The 19,547-nt window shown below is 42.8% G+C and overlaps 1 protein-coding gene across 8 annotated transcripts in view; it reads right to left on the bottom strand.

The window, feature by feature from the left end:
• The window catches only part of LOC123514788 (atrial natriuretic peptide receptor 1-like), a 491,631-nt gene that overhangs the window by 6,886 nt on the left and 465,198 nt on the right, over positions 1-19,547 (bottom strand). For all 8 annotated transcript variants that reach the window (XM_045272955.1, XM_045272962.1, XM_045272960.1 and 5 more), the window contains 3 exons: positions 1,044-1,212; positions 745-894; positions 320-443 (listed from right to left, as the gene is read on the bottom strand). In XM_045272955.1, the coding sequence (XP_045128890.1) occupies positions 320-443; positions 745-894; positions 1,044-1,212 (443 nt within the window). The remainder of the gene's footprint in view (positions 1-319; positions 444-744; positions 895-1,043; positions 1,213-19,547) is intronic.

Here is a 19,547-nt window from a genome sequence, read left to right as displayed (position 1 = left end):
ATCTGGGCGGCCCTGCCTCGCCACAGACAGACATTTATTCGTTGGCAGTACTTTTGCGACATGTCATGAAAGTTATGCATGAACCTCCTTTCGCGCTACTCGCGTGTGTGAAAGAAGGGCACGGGAAGCGTAGCAAGAGACCTCCACTTACCCGCTTCAAGGCGGTGCTGCAGACGTCTATCGCGACACTAAGTAAAAAGCACACGTGACATATATATCTATCATAATATCATGCTGTGCTCTTTCTTTAACTTATATATATTACATCCATTAAAAACGATAATGTTGTTCAGGTTCCATGCCAGACTGCACGACGTACCTGCATTGGCGTTGACTGGGCGGAGAGCGCTGTGAACCCGACGATGTCACTGAAATAGATGGTGACACAATCGAAGGTCTCCGCGATCTTGCTCTGGCCTTGAATTAACGCGCTGGCCACCGACCTGCAAAGTTTACATACCCTTTGTTTATGTCTACCTTTTTAACTTACACGACATGAGTAGCATGACCAAAATATGCATATACGAGTAAACAAGTGATATGATGAAATATGGCATAAATGAGATAAATATTAACTTTATGAAATATGCTCTTTCAGTGACATAGTGTGATCTTATTACAACACAGATTTTGATCCCTTTCTAATTTCGCAATTCTGAAACAAGAATTCTCGGGGCGGTGCTGTGGGAGCTGATTCATGAAAGAGACATTGACGAGACTATGACAGAGAGGCGCGAGACCTACTTCGGCAGCAGCTGGTATAGGAGCTCCTCGCATCGACGCTTCTCCTCCAGATAGTCTGCGGTCCTCTCCTGTACCAGCGCCTCTAGGTTGTTGGCGTACTGCTCCATGCGGGACAGCAGGTTGTCCAGGATGTTGCCAGACTCGTTATCCCTGAGAAGAGGTCACGCTACAGTTGCGAAACACACACACACACACACACACACACACACACACACACACACACACACACACATACATCAAAGACAAAGACTCGTTTGGCGTGTAGTGTCTTTTTTTTTCTCTTTTTTTCGCGTTCTTACTTGTTGAGTCGACGAATGATAGTCTTGAGCTGCTGGAAGTCGGGTCGCTCCATGCACTCCTCAGCCCAGCACTTCTTCATCATCTGCATCACCTCCTCCTCCGCCACCTCGTCCTCCGTGCTGGGCCGGAACGGAGTCACACCACCGTTCTTTACATTCTCCACTATCTCTGTGGAGAGAAAACCCAAGGAATGAGTGTGGCGCGAGATACTGGATGCTGAATGGTGATTGACGATGCTGTAGCTCGATATATGTATTTTTTTCTTAGCCTATTAATCAATCTGGGCACATGTTCAAATTAAAATAAACATGTCCTTTTTAAATTTTTCTGCAGGTTTTGGTGTTAATTTACTCGTACGTTTATAGGTAAGTTTCTCAATAATGGTGAGTTAGCAATATCGTGGCGCCACAGCGGATCTCAAAAGTGTTTAGTGACGAAAAACATGGAGACCTTGCTCTCTCTCTCTCTCTCTACACTGAATAAGGACGAAATTCAGAAATTCACAGGGAAAACCTTCACCAGACTACATGATTATCAGCGAGTGGTTCCAATAATAGCAGCTGGTCGGGAGACTCGGACAGGGCATTTCCAATCATCGAAATTACAACTGAACCTCTAAAAATTCCCATCACTTTCCTTTTCCTTTAGTATCTTCATTGAAATGTTTCTATTACCATGTTGGAAAATTATAGGAAACGTGCACTTGTATGTGATGATAGTGATAGATGAGTTATAAACATTTTTTCCCCTTTAATTGTCTTTACCATTCCTTGTATATCCTGTAAACAAAATACATACTTGCACAAAATTTCCCGTATTCGTGTCCTGCTCTAAAGTCTAGGCGATACAATATCTGCCATTACAAATTACTTGCAGTGTACACGTTGCATCTGGAATCACTCAGACAGTCTTCACTCGTAGCAGGAGGCAGCTCCATTGAGGCCGTGTCAAGGGGGGTGGGGTTGTACTAGTGTGGGGATTGATGATGAAGCTTTTCAGCCAGTGTAGATACAAGGAGACCCGACCAACTACTCCGACTACCTCCCTGATTGCCTATATGAAAGTGTGTGTGTGTGTGTGTAATTCACCTCGGTCGTCTACTGGTCACCCAGCCAGTCTTCCCCATTACGGAGCGAGCTCAGAGCTCATAGACCGATCTTCGGGTAGGACTGAGACCACAACACACTCCACACACCGGGAAAGCGAGGCCACAACCTCTCGAGTTACATCCCGTACCTATTTACTGCTAGGTGAACAGGGGCTACACATTTAAGAGGCTTGCCCATTTGCCTCGCCGCCCACGGGACTCGAACCCAGACCCTCTTGAGTGTGAGTCGAGCGTGCCAACCACTACACTACGCGGTGTGTGTGTGTGTGTGTGTGTGTGTGTGTGTGTGTGTGTATTTAGGTATACAAAAGAGAATCTACATGTGTTTGATCAACTATCATAGTTTTGTAATAAAATTCAGCTTCGACTCTCTCTCTCTCTCTCTCTCTTTAAAAATGCTCATAAAAACAATTCTCTTAAATGCTCTCAGTGTTAACAGAGGACGACCATAGCAGTGAAAGTCTTAACGGTCTATGGGTGCTGAAATGACCTCGTTTCGTCGCCGTTACAGGTAGACACATTCCTACTAATTGCTCTCTCACCGCACCGTTCTGAACACCACAATAGAGGGACGGAACACACATCACACAACAATGCACATAGCCTGTTGTTGCGGGGCCATTAAATCAGCCAGTCAGTCAATCAACATCAGAACAAAAGAGGATTATTTACAACCTGAAGTGAACACAAACTTAGGCCCTGAACGAACTCAACAAAAGGTTCCCCCACGCACTGTAGGCCCGTGTTTTCTATTTCATATTCTATTTTCTTTATTTTTGAAGGAGTCTGCTACACCAACTCATCCACACGTACATACACGCCGGTAATACTCGTGTGCGCGGTCTTCCTCTGATATTACATTCTCTCTTCACTTCTATTGTGCGCTGCGTTTTCCCTCAATCACGAGTCCTCCGATTCTCTAAGAGCTTTGCACTTGTCAGATTTCATAAGGAGATTGTCAGCTGATTGAGAGGGATTCATATTGGAGAGAGATGCTAAATCTTCGTAATGGGGAAAAAAATAATGTAGTAGGTTGTTAACGGACTTGGAACCCCGACTATCATCAGTTAGAGTGCAGATGCTGAAATAAAGAGAGACAAGTAAAAGGAAAACACACACACACACACACACACACACACACAGAGAGAGAGAGAGAGAGAGAGAGAGAGAGAGAGAGAGAGAGAGAGAGAGAGAGAGAGAGAGAGAGAGAGAGAATTTATCTAAACTACAATAACTACAATGAATACAAAATAATAGTATGCAATAATATACAAAGTCTGATATATAAACCTCATTTAATGAAAGGCATACCTTTCCTCTGACCGTATCGTTGAAGACACCGGATGGAAAAATGCGATCCAGTAGTCTCAAGTTTCTCATTAGTGGATAAAGGAATTGATACGTTCGTTATTTCCCTGCATCAGTGTTTTGGTTAGATAGGGTGACTGAGTGGATTGTGAGGTACAACACACAGTAAAGAGAAAAAAGAAATACATATATCGGTGAACGGGGGTCCGATGCCTACAGTAAACATTATAACAATCGCTGATATTATCGAAGGGTTGACATGCCTGGGTGTGGCTTGTTCACAAGATTCAAGCCACTCCGAGATTGTTTCATAGCTCCGATCTTAAATCATGCTATACACTGCCCCAAAAAATTCACCCAGTTATCTTATGGTAATGTGAGTCACCATGGAAACGTCACAGGCAACATGCAGGGTATTGCAGCCCTCCATGCTGGGAGTTACGGCGCTAACAATGCCCTTCAGTTTCATGTTCACTGTAACACAAGCTCGGTGGATTCAGCGGTACACAGACATAGGTGCTACACACGACATGCCATATGTCGGACGCCCACGTTGAACTACAGCAGACGAAGGCCAGGTTAACTGTGTGTTTTAAGTGAGAAATTCGTAATGTATATACAAGTCCTTTCGAAACCAATAACACTTAAAACTGGCAGCAAGATCACGCGGGCTGGTGATTCATGGCATGCACCTTACAGCAGAGCTACCAACTGGTACTATACAAGTCACTACTTTTCACTATCTTTCGTTCTTTGTTGTCAGAATGATTCGTGAATATGATAGTTCACCGATATTTTCGTCACTGTCTATACGCAGATGTCTGAAGGCGAAGATATTCAAGAGAGAAGAGGGAAGAGGAGAGAAAATGCTAATAAGAAGCTTGTTGTATCGGTGAAATATGATGGAAAAGACTCCAAACTGCCTAGAAAAAAAAGAGACAAGGAGGAAAATACTGGGAAGTTAGATGATTCGACTTTATAATGGTCTGTGAGGGCGTGGAGTGATTCTAGCTGGCAATGAAATATGTAGATGTGGATTAGCTTTTTTGCTAGTGCAAGTAATAAATGGGGTATGTGGACTCTATCTAGTAGTACATTATTTGTATGTTGAATGAAATTTCTTAGTGCACCATTAGTGTAGGTGTGCACGGAATGACTTAACTCTAGTACTAGTGTACGTGTCCGTGGAATGACTGGCCTCTGTCAAGCACCAATGTATGGAATGACTCAACTCCACCTAACATCAGTATATAAATATGGTTAAAAGTTGATCTGATTCACATACAGTACTTAAAAGACAACGCAGGAACAAAAAGGGATCCATTTTGTTTTTGCGTTCCTTGATTAGCGCTTGGACATACAGAGCAGTGGATACAGTTGTCAGTACTTTCAATTCGGTAGTTTGGTAGATTGGTAGTTTCAGTACCTCTACTAACAGATATTGCTACGGAAGAAATCTAAAAAAGTCTGATTTCGACTTCGGATACGGTTCATCTTTAGTGGGGAAGAAATGCAACTTTAATCGTAAGGGACGGTAAGTAGAATGTAAGATCGCTATTTTTACGAAGTATAATGAAAAACCGTCCGGTATTCATTGAAAGAAAAGCAAGGCATAACATTTTGAAGCACAATTGATTCTTTCTAAACTCCATCCTTCGTCTACGGCTTTCATCACTTCTTCCTCCCACCAGAGATCAATGCGGCGTATCACTCCTCGCTGTTATTGCGCCACACGAGGCTTCACAACCCTCAACACCACCTTCGCTGTCTCGTTCACCTGGATTTAGGGGTCGGGTTCACTTGTACACTGAAAGAGGTTCCCATTTCCGCGTAATACTGCCACCTGATCCTTCCGTATTTCACTTCCTCCCGTCACGTGTTCTCCCTGTTCCGGTTCCCTCCTCCCTCAGCACCACGTGTTCCCCGCTCATCAGGCCACTGCAATGGTTCGCTTAATTCTGTATATCATTTTCGTGTCCTCATTTCCTCCCTTCCCCAGGGTGTTTATACCGTCGGATGTTGTATCAGTAATTCTTTCAAACGAAACGCGTGAATAGCTCCTATAAAGACGCGAGAAATCGGCAGGTGTGTCGGGTGATATTAATTGCTTTTACGTGGAGTGCCTCCGATCGCGGCGTCCACATTTTTAATATTAATGACGCAGCGTGTTTGCACCGCGTCGTTCTTTTGTTCTCCCGTCCTGCTTTACTTATTTGTTTGAAGCGTTACAGGGTTTCACGTGCATACGAAATTCTCATGAAAAAAAGAACAGATAAAAAAAAAAAAAACTCGTCGGTCTCCGCCAGGTTCGGTTCACACTGCCGTCTGGCTCAGGTGGCGGCGGTCGTGTGAGGGGCCTCAACACAATCCACTGAGTCCCGGTAGGCCATTAACGGCGGCCACCTGGCACCTAGGATACCACTCCACGTAACCTGAGTGGCACACATCTCACGGCCTGCCGGTGTTGCGCTGCTACTGAGGACATGAATTTTCAGAGCGCACACGGATAAGGGTTTGGGAATCGGCGGTGGATCAGAGTGGGGTGAAGTGTGGGGCAGGAGGACCATGTTGGCAACGTTGGGTATCGATCTAGTTTTTCCTATTATCTACGTGGTCCACTTCAGATCCCATCGTCGCCCGCTGCTCCACCTCCTTCTCGGGAATCTTCTCTCGTTTCTCCCCATATTCGTTTTTCTCAACAGCTGTTTACCTCCCCTCCGCGGTATTGTGGACTCACCCCCGCCGCCGCGCTCCGGGATCTCATATCTTCTGCTGCATCTAATATTCATGATTCAACATTCCCTACATTCGTTCATCCACTCACTTTACTTTTATCACTCACGATTTTTCTCTTATCATGCCTCCCTGGTTTTCTCTCCACCCCTCCTCCTCTTCGTCGTCTTCCTCTCCTCCTCCTTCTTCTTCTTCTCCTCCTCCTCCTCCTCCTCCTCCTCCTCCTCCTCCTCCTCCTCCTCTCTCTCTCTCTCTCTCTCTCTCTCTCTCTCTCTCTCTCTCTCTCTCTCTCTCTCTCTCTCTCTCTCTCTGTTCCTAGGCACCTTTTCTGAGTCTACGAGCGCCACCCTCACTAAGCAGAACTGGTTTTACTTAATCACTTGAGACTCTTAGCTCGATGAAGTAGGTTAGGCGGCTTCCAGGGAACACCATGGAAAAGCATCGTGGACAAGGCGAGGCATTCAAAGAAACTCTTCCTCTGAGACTTTTCTTTTTCTTTTCACACCCATGCAGGCCAGGCGGCGGCAGTGCTGCTGCGCATGACATCCTGAACACCACTAATCCCGCCAGAGAGGAACAGATGCAAATGTTCAGCAGACCAACAAATTTGAAAATAAAGTTTGTATTTCGTTAGCGACCTGTGCTGTAAGTATAGACATTATGGAAAGAAATGCATGACTGAATTAAGCATCTTGGGAATTTTCCTCGAGTCCGAACTGACTGTAATGATCAGGATTTGAAAGTAAAGTGATTTCCATTCTATAGACAAAAAAAAAGGAAGGAAAAATGTACCAGAATTCTGAGGTATTAAATCGAGTGTCAGGCGCGAGAGTAAAGGTCGCAGACTAGCGCGCAACAATAAATCAATGGGTGACGGGCCCATCCAGGCGCTCTAGGGACTGGGTGTAGAGGGGCGGGCGCTCTCCAGGCAAGGAAAGGGGTGGGATGACGATTCTAGCTTTGATCACCCATCACCTGCTGCATGTACGTCAGCTGCAGTGGCACTGAGACATCCGACAGGATGACCTGGAGTGAAATATTTTCCAGTCTCGTCACAGTAGTAGGTGTGAGGGGCTGGTCCTCTCACCGCCCTTCATGTCGCGATTGCCAATCTCTGTTGTGAATAACAACACCACCTCTAGAGTGTCTGGGAAATGTTTTTGCTTTCCATCCCAAGGCACTGCCAGAATTTATCAAAACATTTTCCTTCAAACATGAACACACACACATACTCTTACGCTCTGTCTCTCTCTCTCTCTCTCTCTCTCTCTCTCTCTCTCTCTCTCTCTCTCTCTCTCTCTCTCTCTCTCTCTCTCTCTCTCTATATATATATATATATATATATATATATATATATATATATATATATATATATATATATATATATATATATATATATATATATATATATATATATATATATATATATATATATATATATATATATATATATATTTTTTTTTTTTTTTCTAATTTATTTATTATTTTTTTCTTGATACACACACACACACACACACCCGGTAGCTCAGTGGTTAGAGCGCTGGCTTCACAAGCCAGAGGACCGGGGTTCGATTCCCCGGCCGGGTGGAGATATTTGGGTGTGTCTCCTTTCACGTGTAGCCCCTGTTCACCTAGCAGTGAGTAGGTACGGGATGTAAATCGAGGAGTTATGACCTTGTTGTCCCGGTGTGTGGTGTGTGCCTGGGGTCAGACCTATCCCAAGATCGGAAATAATGAGCTCTGAGCACGTTCCGTAGGGTAACGTCTGGCTGTCTCGTCAGAGACTGCAGCAGATCAAACAGTGAAACAGTGAATCACACACACACACACACACACACACACACAATTTTTCGTCTCTAAGTCTGAAATAAAGAGAACATCATTATATTTCTGACAAAAATAAAGCAAGTATTCAAGTTTAAAGTAATATCTTCAGGGAAAACAATACAAACGGCATCACCAGAAGATGCCTCGGGTCGTCGATCAGGCCTGAAATATCACGCCCACTCCGTGCACCACAACAAGCAGCCTCACGTCTTGGGCATAAAAGAACATAATGCTTCAGTGCGGAGGAGATTCCTGTGAATACCAACTCCTCATGTATTGCCTGACATGTCGATACTTCGCACGTAATGTCATGTAGGCATTTCTCGCCACGGTAAATATCTTGTAAAGAAATTTAAGTTAAAGTCAAGGCGTCCAATCCAAAGAAACGCATTTGAGAGATACAAGACGAAATCCATTTGGCTTCAGCATTCACGTATGTATCTATAAGCGAGGCCGTGGACAGTAGAGAGAGCGGCAGCGAGGCGAGTGATGCAGCACAGCGAGTCCAGGCAGCATGAAGCCTCCAATACCTCCACATATTGAATGGTTGGCTTCATAGAGTGCTACTGATCTGTCTATTCTTTCATTCATTTATTTTTTATATCTTTCGGCTTAAAGGTATATTAGGAGTTGAGGGAGATCAATTGCCTCTTCACGGTTTTCTGGAATTAAAACCAATAACTGGAATTGTTAATTCTTTTTAATTACCGCCTGGAGGGATTTTGCCGATGGAGGCACCGTATCCGACATGACTGAAAAAAGATCGTGGCCGAGCACGGAAAGCTACGCCGCCATGAGGAAAGTCATTACGAAGTTGGAGTTCTCGAATTACCTACTCCACCTGGACGCCTCTCATTCCCAAATTAATTTCGCAACGTTGAGGATGGAGAGGGAAGGCAAAGCATCAACACACGGCCATCTATTGTATTGTGTATTGCAGTGTGGCAATACATACTGCGGTGTAGTGCTCTCTCTCTCTCTCTCTCTCTCTCTCTCTCTCTCTCTCTCTCTCTCTCTGTTCTTTTCTTCTTCTTCTTCTTCTTCTTCTTCTTCTTCTTCTTCTTCTTCTTCTTCTTCTTCTTCTTCTTCTTCTTCTTCTTCTTCTTCTTCTTCTTCTTCTTCTTCTTCTTCTTCTTCTTCTTCTTCTTCTTCTTCTTCTTCTTCTTCTTCTTCTTCTTCTTCTTCTTCTTCTTCTTCTTCTTCTTCTTCTTCTTCTTCTTCTTCTTCTTCTTCTTCTTCTTCTTCTTCTTCTTCTTCTTCTTCTTCTTCTTCTTCTTCTTCTTCTTCTTCTTCTTCTTCTTCTTCTTCTTCTTCTTCTTCTTCTTCTTTTTCTTCTTGTTTTTCCTCTTTTTCCTTTTCATTTTCTTCTTCATCTGCAGGTCCCTGGACTTAGCGCGGTGCAACATTTCACGAGGTCGCCAAACAGCATCGTGACTCTTCTCTAAACAGTTTTGTTGCAAAATTGGGAGTTCATGCATCCTTGCTCTTTAGAGTTGTTTATCATACTCTGATTTTACGATAGGGCTGAATGTATACAAGAGCGCAGTGATAGATAAGGTAAAAAAAAAAACGTCCCCAAAACAGATTTCCGTTGGTTAGGAGCATCACTAACATGTAACACATTTACATATATATATATATATATATATATATATATATATATATATATATATATATATATATATATATATATATATATATATATATATATATATATATATATATATATATATATATATATATATATATATATATATAAAGATAGATAGATAGATAGATAGATAGATAGATAGATAGATAAATAGATATGATGGCTTTAACAGCCAAGGTCAGTGAGCAGTTTCATAGCGGCGGCGCCTCTCAGACACAAACACCACAACAAGACGCTCTATATACATTTCTAGCGCCACGCATTCTCAATTCCAGTGAAGCTTGCTAACACTGCTCGCCTTTCTTCAAGTGGAACTGCCGCACAGAGCAAGAGTGACTACAGAGCCACTGCTGACGTTCTTAAAGTAGTGGGTGCGCCCGTGGCCTCGCCGCCCTCGAGCAGGCTCTCCTTTACTGCTTCAGGACCTCAAGTCCCACGGTCGGAGCCCTGTGGCCTCCCAACAGCCTTTTCAATCGTATTAATGATAAATTTTGGTCTGGAAGACACATTTCATGCTTCTCTTGCTTCACCTGAGGAATTGGTAATAAGTCAATTGAATGTAAGGAATTGATCTATTTTTCATAACTTTGGCGTTCATCTACAATCTGCAACACACGGTACATGCTGAGTCTCAGAAAAGATAAGATTGTTGAACGCACCACAATTGTTTTCTTTAACACGAAGTGAGTCAGCAAGGGTGTGTGACCAACTCCATGACCAAGACTAAACCGTATTTGAGCGTTATCATGATTTACACTCACCGACTTAACATAAAAACAAAACAAAACAAAACATCGTCTGTTCGGTGTCTATCGTTCCCGGTCTTCCTGCAACATTTCCTCCCTGCCCTTAACTGTCACTTGCCGCGCCGTGTGAAGCTGTAAGCAAGCCCTCACATCAACGTATCCAGACAATTCTTTATCTCCCTTTCACAGACTGGCTCTCCCTCTGTTGACGCAAACATTCTTTTCTTCGTCTCCGCTTTCCCCTCTCGACATATGATTGATCGCTCGGTCGCTGCTTTGATTTCTTGTTTTTTCCCTTTAACGCTCGACCGTACTTGTCCCTTACATGCATCGCCCTCCACGTCACCAAGCGAAAACGTCAACCTCCAAGCTAAGATCACAAGAACTATGCAAACTAAAGAGGAGCAATTATAAGTTTCCCGTCCGAATATATGAGAGGAGGAATCCATATTAAAGTTATGTTGAGCTTCCTGGAGACTCCTTAGCGTGCACATATAGGGATTATGAAGTGCCTTCTGTGATCCAAAATCTTTCTGATTGATCTCGCAATAACATTTTGATATTTAACAGTTTTCAAAACACTTTCGTCTTACGAATATCTATAAGAAGATAATCAATCCAAGTAATTTATTTTCAACCTTTCCATGCTTTATGTGATCATTAGATATATCAGGTTCACAATCCCTGTACAAGCCCTGTCGTCTTAGATAAATGTCTTATACCTCAAATCTCACCCAGCAAACAACACAGTTCAGATCACAATGAGGCAAAGACTATACCTTCCATCAACCTCCCCCTCACCCGGTGCTATAAACCGGCTTCCTACTTTGAATGGACTTCATCAACTCTATCACACACACACACACACACACACACACACACACACACACACACACGGCCCGGTAGCTCAGTGGTTAGAGCGCTGGCTTCACAAGCCAGATGACCGGGGTTCGATTCCCCGGCCGAGTGGAGATATTTGGGTGTCTCCTTTCACGTGTAGCCCCTGTTCACCTAGCAGTAAGTAGGTACGGGATGTAAATCGAGGAGTTATGACCTTATTGTCCCGGTGTGTGGTGTGTGCCTGGTCTCAGGCCTATCCGAAGATCGGAAACAATGAGCTTTGAGCTCGTTCCGTAGGGTAACGTCTGGCTGTCACGTCAAAGACTGCAGCAGATCAAACAGTGAATTACACACCAAAGAAATCTCCAGGAAGATATAAAAAAAACTTTTCACTGATGTAATATAAACTCATGAGCACGAAAAAATTCCAAAAATCAAGATCGTTCATTGCCTTTCGTATATCTTGCAATGTTACCTTTACGCTATACATTCTTATCTACACTGCAGACTCAAAGTTATCGCAGACAGAGTTATATCGAAGTTTCAAGTCGTGTTGCTGAAGTCACCGTACACTAGACAGAATATATGGCGCCAAGTATGATAGCTCGTTGAAGTTTATGAGGACGATGTTCCCGTATTTAACAGGTGAATAAATTCATAAATATTCGAGAAACTCAGCTCGACACGAGGACGGTGTGGACGGCGGTTACTGAGCCACCACCACCACCACTATCACTGCCCCCGCCTCCAGTTATCTATCATGAGGCTTCATCAGAAGTTTCTTCTTATTATCCTAAAACATCTTTTCTTTCTATACTTCCCCTCAAGTATATAATATTTTTTGTTCGGGTCTTTTATCACCCTTTTCGAGCATCTCTCCACCTTTTCCGCCTCCCCTTCCTGCCTAGCGACCCAAATATGGATTCATGGGGTCACGCCGCCGCCCGCCAGCTGGTTTAATCTTGGTTGGCGTAAATAAGGTGACATGAAATATGGCTCCATCCCTGCGGCGTCCCCTCACTTCAGGGGTGACGTGCGTGAACTGGGTCGCGCCGGGCGGGGCTGGGGTGTATCATGCAAGGAAAGATTTTTTATTCTTTTTGGGAAGAGCCTCACGTCACTCACGGGGCTTTAAGAGTGCCTTCCTTTCTCTCCGGCAACGCTGTGATGGAGGAGATGCGGAAGAAAAATTGGCTTTCGGTTGGAAATGCGTTTTCCACTCACCGGCAGCCACTTCTAAAGAACAAAGGAGAGGGACAAGTGTGACCGCAGCACCTCATCAACAGCAAAGTTTTAGCCAAATAAACTGAGTTTCATGGTTTGCTGAAAAAAAGAATTTTTTTTTTTTATATATATATATATATATATATATATATATATATATATATATATATATATATATATATATATATATATATATATATATATATATATATATATATATATATATATATATATATATATATAAGAAAAGACCAGTTGGACCAACAGTGATAATGACAGGAAATTATTTGGTGCATCAAAATGAGTCTGCCTCTGTACCACAATGACCTAATTCGATTTTTTTTTACCACTGCAAGTCCCAGTAGTGCTCCGATGACTGATGGGGCACCACTCACCACACCTGTCAGCAGGGAAATGTATCAACGTCCTTCGCCCAATTCCCAGTCACCTTTCTGTCGAGATTTCACTCGCAATTATTAGTCATAATGCCAAAAGTAAATCACATGATAAATTGTAATAACAACTTAAATATAGGTTAGTGTTTGAATGAAAAAGAATCAACCATGATATATATTATCCATGAGGAAAAACAAGACGCTTCTTTAAGAGCTCAGACACGTCGCTGCACAATCTTTAAATGATTCATAGGAAGAAACTGGCGACACATCCTGAAATTCGATACTGGAACTTCACAAAATACACAAAGAACCGGATCTAAAACCACTTTAAGGAGGAACAAAGAGAGAACCATGACCCTGAACAGAGGACACCAAATCCCACTGCGACAGACAGGACAAACTATATAGTATGAATATCGATGGAAAACTGTACTGTAAATAAGTCCTCCGTATCAAGTAAGGAACAATAAAAAATTAAAAATCATCGATAATTTTGACTTCATAAAGTTTCCCACTTCCAGTTATCAGATTCTGGTGAGTGTGGGTGAGGCAGCACGCCTGAACCACCACGCAGGTGCTCGCCAGAAATGTGTGGGGGAGATAATGACGAAATGTGTGGAGCAGGAAGAACGCTCTGTGAGAGTGATAAAACACGTAATGAAACCTTGATGAGAAAACCAGCATTCTATCCTTTAAGTAATTATAACAGGATTATGTTTATTTTTCCACCTCCTCATGACCGGAGTGTCAAGGCACCTCCTGAAACTAACCTGACATTTTTTTTTCTAACAGGTCTTGTTTTGGTAGTAGCAGCATATAATAGAATACTTATCAATACATGCAGCGATATCTCTAAAACACAGTTATAACAAGAAGACAAAGTTACACTAGCAGGAGGAACAACTCCGGGTAAAGTGCATTGTGTCAGAGAGAGGCACGAAGAGACTCGAAAGTTGATGCTCTTATTTTTGACACAAATCATATCTTCGAAGATTTAATGCCGTACTTGCGGTTCCTGATCCTTGAAATCGTGTTAAGTTTTGTAAGTGATTTGCTGCGTGTGGTGGGTCAGCAGTGTGCGGTGTGGAATTTAATACATGCATGGTAGATCTTGTCAGGTTGGTGTATTCTGTGTCCCTGCATGTAGTGGGTGAGTGTTGGCTGGTGGGCAGTGAACATGTCTAGCTAAAGCAACACGCTCTCTGTCTGAGCCTGGCTGGCTATAGGTGTCCTGGGGGTGTTCTTGTCGAATATTGTTCAATGGGAGTTACTGGATTGCTTGTTATTGCTGCAATGTAGTTGTGTGAATACAGCGCCGTATAGTAGTGTGTGTGATGGCCAGTGAATGTTTGTGTTACTGAGAATAAGGTGAAGTGAATGGTGTTTTTGCGTCATCCTTACTTTTCTGTTCTATTTTTTCCTTGTTGCTTTAATTTATGAAAAATGCAAAAAAGATGTTTGGCTCATGTCAGGAAACTGCAGTGGCGATATTGTTTTTTCTCGTGACGAAGGCCTGTTGTGTTTTTAGCCCTGATGCATTAATTATTTCACAGTTCTTGGGTCTTAGCTTTCTTGTTCTGAAGTTTCTAGCGGTGAGTTTAGTTTATAATGAAGCTAAAGTTGGCCGAGTGTTAATAGTGCTGCTAACAGACTCGGCAAACTGTCCATTGACTTCTTTTGTTTGAAAGTTGTGCCAACGAAGGTCTTCAGATAATTGATTTCCTTTATTCAAAGCTTTGGTGCTTATGTCTGGGCGTGCTAAGTGAAGGTCTTCTGCGGCATTCTTTTTAATTAGCTCTTAAAAAAATGCTATTGCTTCAAAATATATGACTGATGGATTTAATCTAAGACGCTTGGCTGTCATGTTTGATATACATTGAGGTAGATGGAATTGAAAATAGTGCCATTTGATGATAGGAAGAAAAACGTTTCAAGAATACATGATGGTAGATATCTAGTAGCTATGCGCAATGTTTGTGTTGTGAGTGTTGTATCTTCTGTGCATGTGACCCAACAACGTTTTGGTAGTGGAACGGATGGGAAGTAGAAAACAAAGAAAGAGAACTGGTAATAAAGAATGGTGAAACACGGGCGTAAGAAACGTCTTGATATTTGCTCCTTGAAAGACCATCAAAACTCAATTATGGCAAAGCTGTCAACACCTACTGCAAACTTAAACCATTATAAAGTTAGGAACAAAGAGAGAGAAAGAAAAAAAAGGATAAATATGGAAGATAAGGAAGATAAACGAATGTACAAAGCATGACAGAAGCTACAGAGCGGAAAGTAAGCGGCAAGTAGGGAAGCAGGTGTTGGGTAGAGTAAGCGCAAAGGGAGAACCGTGTTAGAAGTCCTACTTCGTTACCTCAAGACGTCAATTCATCCCCTTTAGGACAATAATGAAAATATGGCGGCTGGCCTCCCATAGAGATGGTTAAGACCACAGCCCTAAGATGGCTCAACGTCTTGGATATATTTCCGTCTGTGGCCAGAAAAGGAGAGGGAGAAATTAAAGAAAGGAGGATTATCAGCTTAGACAAGGTTATGATGCCGCTGGCGGGAGTACTGACCACGGACTGGGAGTCTGTCAAGGGTCCGAGGGTGAAGAGGAACGGAGGTCGATGTGAACGAGGTTAGGCGGAAGAAAAATCTGGAGCAACTAGTGATGATTGAAGTCTGGGTGTGACGGCGGAAATGGCTGGTCTAAAGAAGAGAAGAGTAGGATGGCGGGTTACAAAGGGAGTCCTAATGGAGATGAGGGTCCGTGGTGAATACGCTTAGGTGAAGGACCCGATCTGTTGGTGTAATGGAGAAGGACGAAGACGGGGGAGAGAGTGAGGGTTGAGGAAGCTGAGATGGAAGGAGAGGGAATGAAGGAAAGACGGCTGGAAGAAAGCGAGAAAAATGAGAGTATAGGAACGAGAGGAGGAGAAAGAGGCGGCAGGGATGTAAGAAAAAGAGATTGATGTCACGAAGATGGTGGTGAAAGTGGAGAGGAAAAGTGTTATTTATTCCGGGTGTCGAGCAAGGAGATATGTAAGTGCACTGAGGCGTCCCAGTAAATTCCCCAAGCAAAGGGGGAACGAGCTAGGGTAAACAAATGACTCTCGCTGAAAGGACGAAGGTCTCTGCGCGAGGCTTGTGTGTGTGTGTGTGTGTGTGTGTGTGTGTGTGTGTGTGTGTGTGTGTGTGTGTGTGTGTGTGTGTGTGTGTGTGTGTGTGTGTGTGTGTGTGTGTGTGTGTGTGTGTGTGTGTGTGTGTGTGTGTGTGTGTGTGTGTGTGTGTGTGTGTGTGTGTGTGTGTGTGTGAGAGAGAGAGAGAGAGAGAGAGAGAGAGAGAGAGAGAGAGAGAGAGAGAGAGAGAGAGAGAGAGAGAGAGAGAGAGAGAGAGAGAGAGAGAGAGAGAGAGAATATGCAATGAAGGCTGACACTAATGTAATGGAACATTTAGACGAAATGAAAATGACGAACGTGAACATTGAGTAAAACCACGACACATCTTTATTTAGAGGAGGACGGGGAAGAGGAGAAAGAGTAGGAGGAGGAGGAGGAAGAGGAGGAGGAAGGACCAATATTCTCTCTCTTTCACAGTCACAACCACCCACCTACCTACACCCACACAACCACACGAGAGAGAGAGAAACAAGAGACTGACAGAAAATAAAAAAAAATAAAAAGTATCCCCTTTAGCCCATAAATTCCCGTGAAAAGCCCACATGGTATAAAAAAAAAAAATGAATGGGAGATTCTGGAGGAATGGCGAAGCGGAGGAGAAAGACGAGATCGAACGTGTGGGAAGTAGAGGAGGAGGAAGAAGAGGAAGAGGAGGAGGAGGAGGAGAAGGAGGAGGAGGGAAAAACAGGAGGAGGAAAAGGAGGAAAACAGGAGGAGGAGAGGTACAGAAACAGACATCACTGGCTCCATAATTCGTACGCAGTGAAGTGCCGCTCATGGAAGTCGAGAGATGATAGTTGACCTGACGAGCTAAGTAAACACACCTCACAGGAAGGACAAAAATGAAAGCCGTGTGACGAATCTATGCCAAGGAGTCTACGCTTCTGCAACAGTTGATTTCATGCGCCACTCCTAAAATCAAGGTAGAGCACTGAAGTCAAGCAAACGACAGGGAGATGAGAACATGCAGTCGCCTCATTTATATGTAAGTACGATGGCTTCTGTAATGTTATCTATTTATCCTTTCCTATAAATTATGTGTAACTCTCTCTCTCTCTCTCTCTCTCTCTCTCTACCATGTACAAATCTATCCAGTTTTCTCTCTTCATCTGCACTGCATAAATTTATCTACCATCCCCTCCCTTTATTTACAAAACACAAGTCTACAAAGCCGCTTATCTACTCATCTACATACATTACACGATTCTATCCACCCTTCAGTATTATACAAACATAATTCCACCCAGACTTCCCTCTCCTTATTTACTCTATACAAATGTAAATAAAACTGTCTTATTCACAGAAGTAAGAGATCTGCTATCAACTTGTGCTGTTTTGGTGTTTGTTAAGGCGTAAGGCAGACTAAAACTTTGAGGGGAATGAGCCACATGCATGTAATACGCAGGGTATGGTGTGGTGGGGGATATGTGGCTGCTGGAGGGGAAGGAAAGTAAAGAATGCAGGGAAAGACGGGGATATATCACGGGGAATGAGAAGAAGGGATTGCGATGGAGCTGGTTATAGTGGAAGTGGCAGGGACGAATTGGACGGCGAGGCATGGCAGTGCGGTGGCTGGTGCAATATTTGATGCATCATGAAAAAATAACGCACAATATTACAAATATCTGTAAAGAATAATAAAATGAGTAAGATAAAGAAAAAGTAATAATTACAATTCAATAATAACAGTGGCATTAACCACAGGACCACCAAGGATTACGTGATGATGTCTATGGTTAAAAAATACGATGTGAATAATGTACAACCCTAACCACGAATAGAAGTGTCACTTAATGCCGCAAAGTTGAGGTGACGCGTGTGGCGACACAAATACAATTTAAGACAATAGTTAAATGTAATTACGACAAGTAGATATATTGTGTTATTTTAGAGATAAAACCTGTGAACAAAGGTGTTACGCACACTAATGTCGAGTATTCGTGTCGTGTATCAACACCAACAGAAAAGAATGTTTCCCTGGGGCGTCCTCTAAAGCTGCACAAAGAGAAGAACAAGGGCAGATTACTGAGGGAGTCAACACAGTGTAGACACGGACACTGCAGCAGCCTGGTGTCTTTCACAAAGCTTGGTAGTTACAAATATCCATCTAATTAAGAGAACAAACACATTTTATTTATAACTTTCATGATTTCACTTTTCGTGCATACTGCAAGGCAGTGAACTAAGCTATATCTGAATAATGCGACTTATTGTTTTCAAAGACAGGGAATACTGAAATGTTCTCCTCCCTCCGTCCATTCCTCTCTTACCCTCCAATGCCCTCCCCATTCATTCTTTCATCCCAAGGGCTATTCTCCTCCTCCATCCTTCTAGCGGCATCTTCACTTCAAATTTGATCCTCCCAATCAGATCAAAGGAGACGCGAAAGCAGCATATACTTGTACAAGAACTTACGTACTAGTTACATTGTCCTTCATGTTTGGCAATATATAACATAACTCGAGTAAAACCCGTTTAAAAATATGTTCCTTTTCTATCTTATTCTCACGGTTGCTATTCTTATAAACTGCCACATCCACTCATACATAATTCATATTACTAGCGAACAAGCGCTGGTCTATTTAAAAAGAAAAAAAATCGAATTCTCACATATTATCAATCCTCCATTTCGGTTTGCGGCTCGTTCACAGTTTAAATAATTCAGTGAGGCCAGTTCAGTTCACCTCGACGGTACTAAATTACAAAAAAATACTTTAATTCTTCGTCTTCTCTTCTTTATATCTATACCATGAATCAATGGGTGGAATATTCAACTTATAATACTTCCAGCGTGAAAAGACTGTGCAGAAATCTTATCAAAAATTTAGTTTTGCTCAATTACTTTCTCTTACTTAAAAAGAAAAAAGTCAAATAGAAAACGAATCGAGAAAGAAAAACAAGTTTGCTGATTCGCTTGTACAGACAAAGGAGGAGAAGAAGGAGGAGGAGGAGGAGGAGGAGGAGGAGGAGTAAAAGGTTAAACTGGAAGAGAAAGAGGAGTATGACGAGTAAGAGGAGGACGAGGAAGAGAAGAAGGAGGAGGAGGAGGAGAAGAAGGAGGAAGAGGAGGAGGAGCAAGGCAGGTGACAAAAGAAAGCAAGGGAATACAAACAACTGAAAACACTGCTCCGTAATTAACTTATTCAGACAACTAACAGCGGAACAACAGCTGAAGACAAAGGCGAGAGATTAACCGACGGAAAGGAAAGAGCTGAGAGAAGAGAAAAGATCATACCAAGTTTAATTTTAGATGTGTGTGTGTGTGTGTGTGTGTGTGTGTGTGTGTGTGTGTGTGTGTGTGTGTGTGTGTGTGTGTGTGTGTGTGTGTAATTAAGCTATGGATTAATTATTTGACACGACGAGTAAGGAGATTCAATTGAAGTTGAGTGGAAATCTTAGTTCGTACGCGTTCAATTGCAGAGAGAGAGAGAGAGAGAGAGAGAGAGAGAGAGAGAGAGAGAGAGAGAGAGAGAGAGAGAGAGAGAGAGATTTACT

The sequence above is a fragment of the Portunus trituberculatus genome, chromosome 38 (genome assembly GCF_017591435.1).
Source record: "Portunus trituberculatus isolate SZX2019 chromosome 38, ASM1759143v1, whole genome shotgun sequence".
In the NCBI taxonomy this organism is placed as follows: Eukaryota; Metazoa; Arthropoda; class Malacostraca; order Decapoda; family Portunidae; genus Portunus; species Portunus trituberculatus.
The sequence above is the reverse complement of the archived record's forward strand: the minus strand, read 5'-3'. Positions and strand labels throughout refer to the sequence as shown.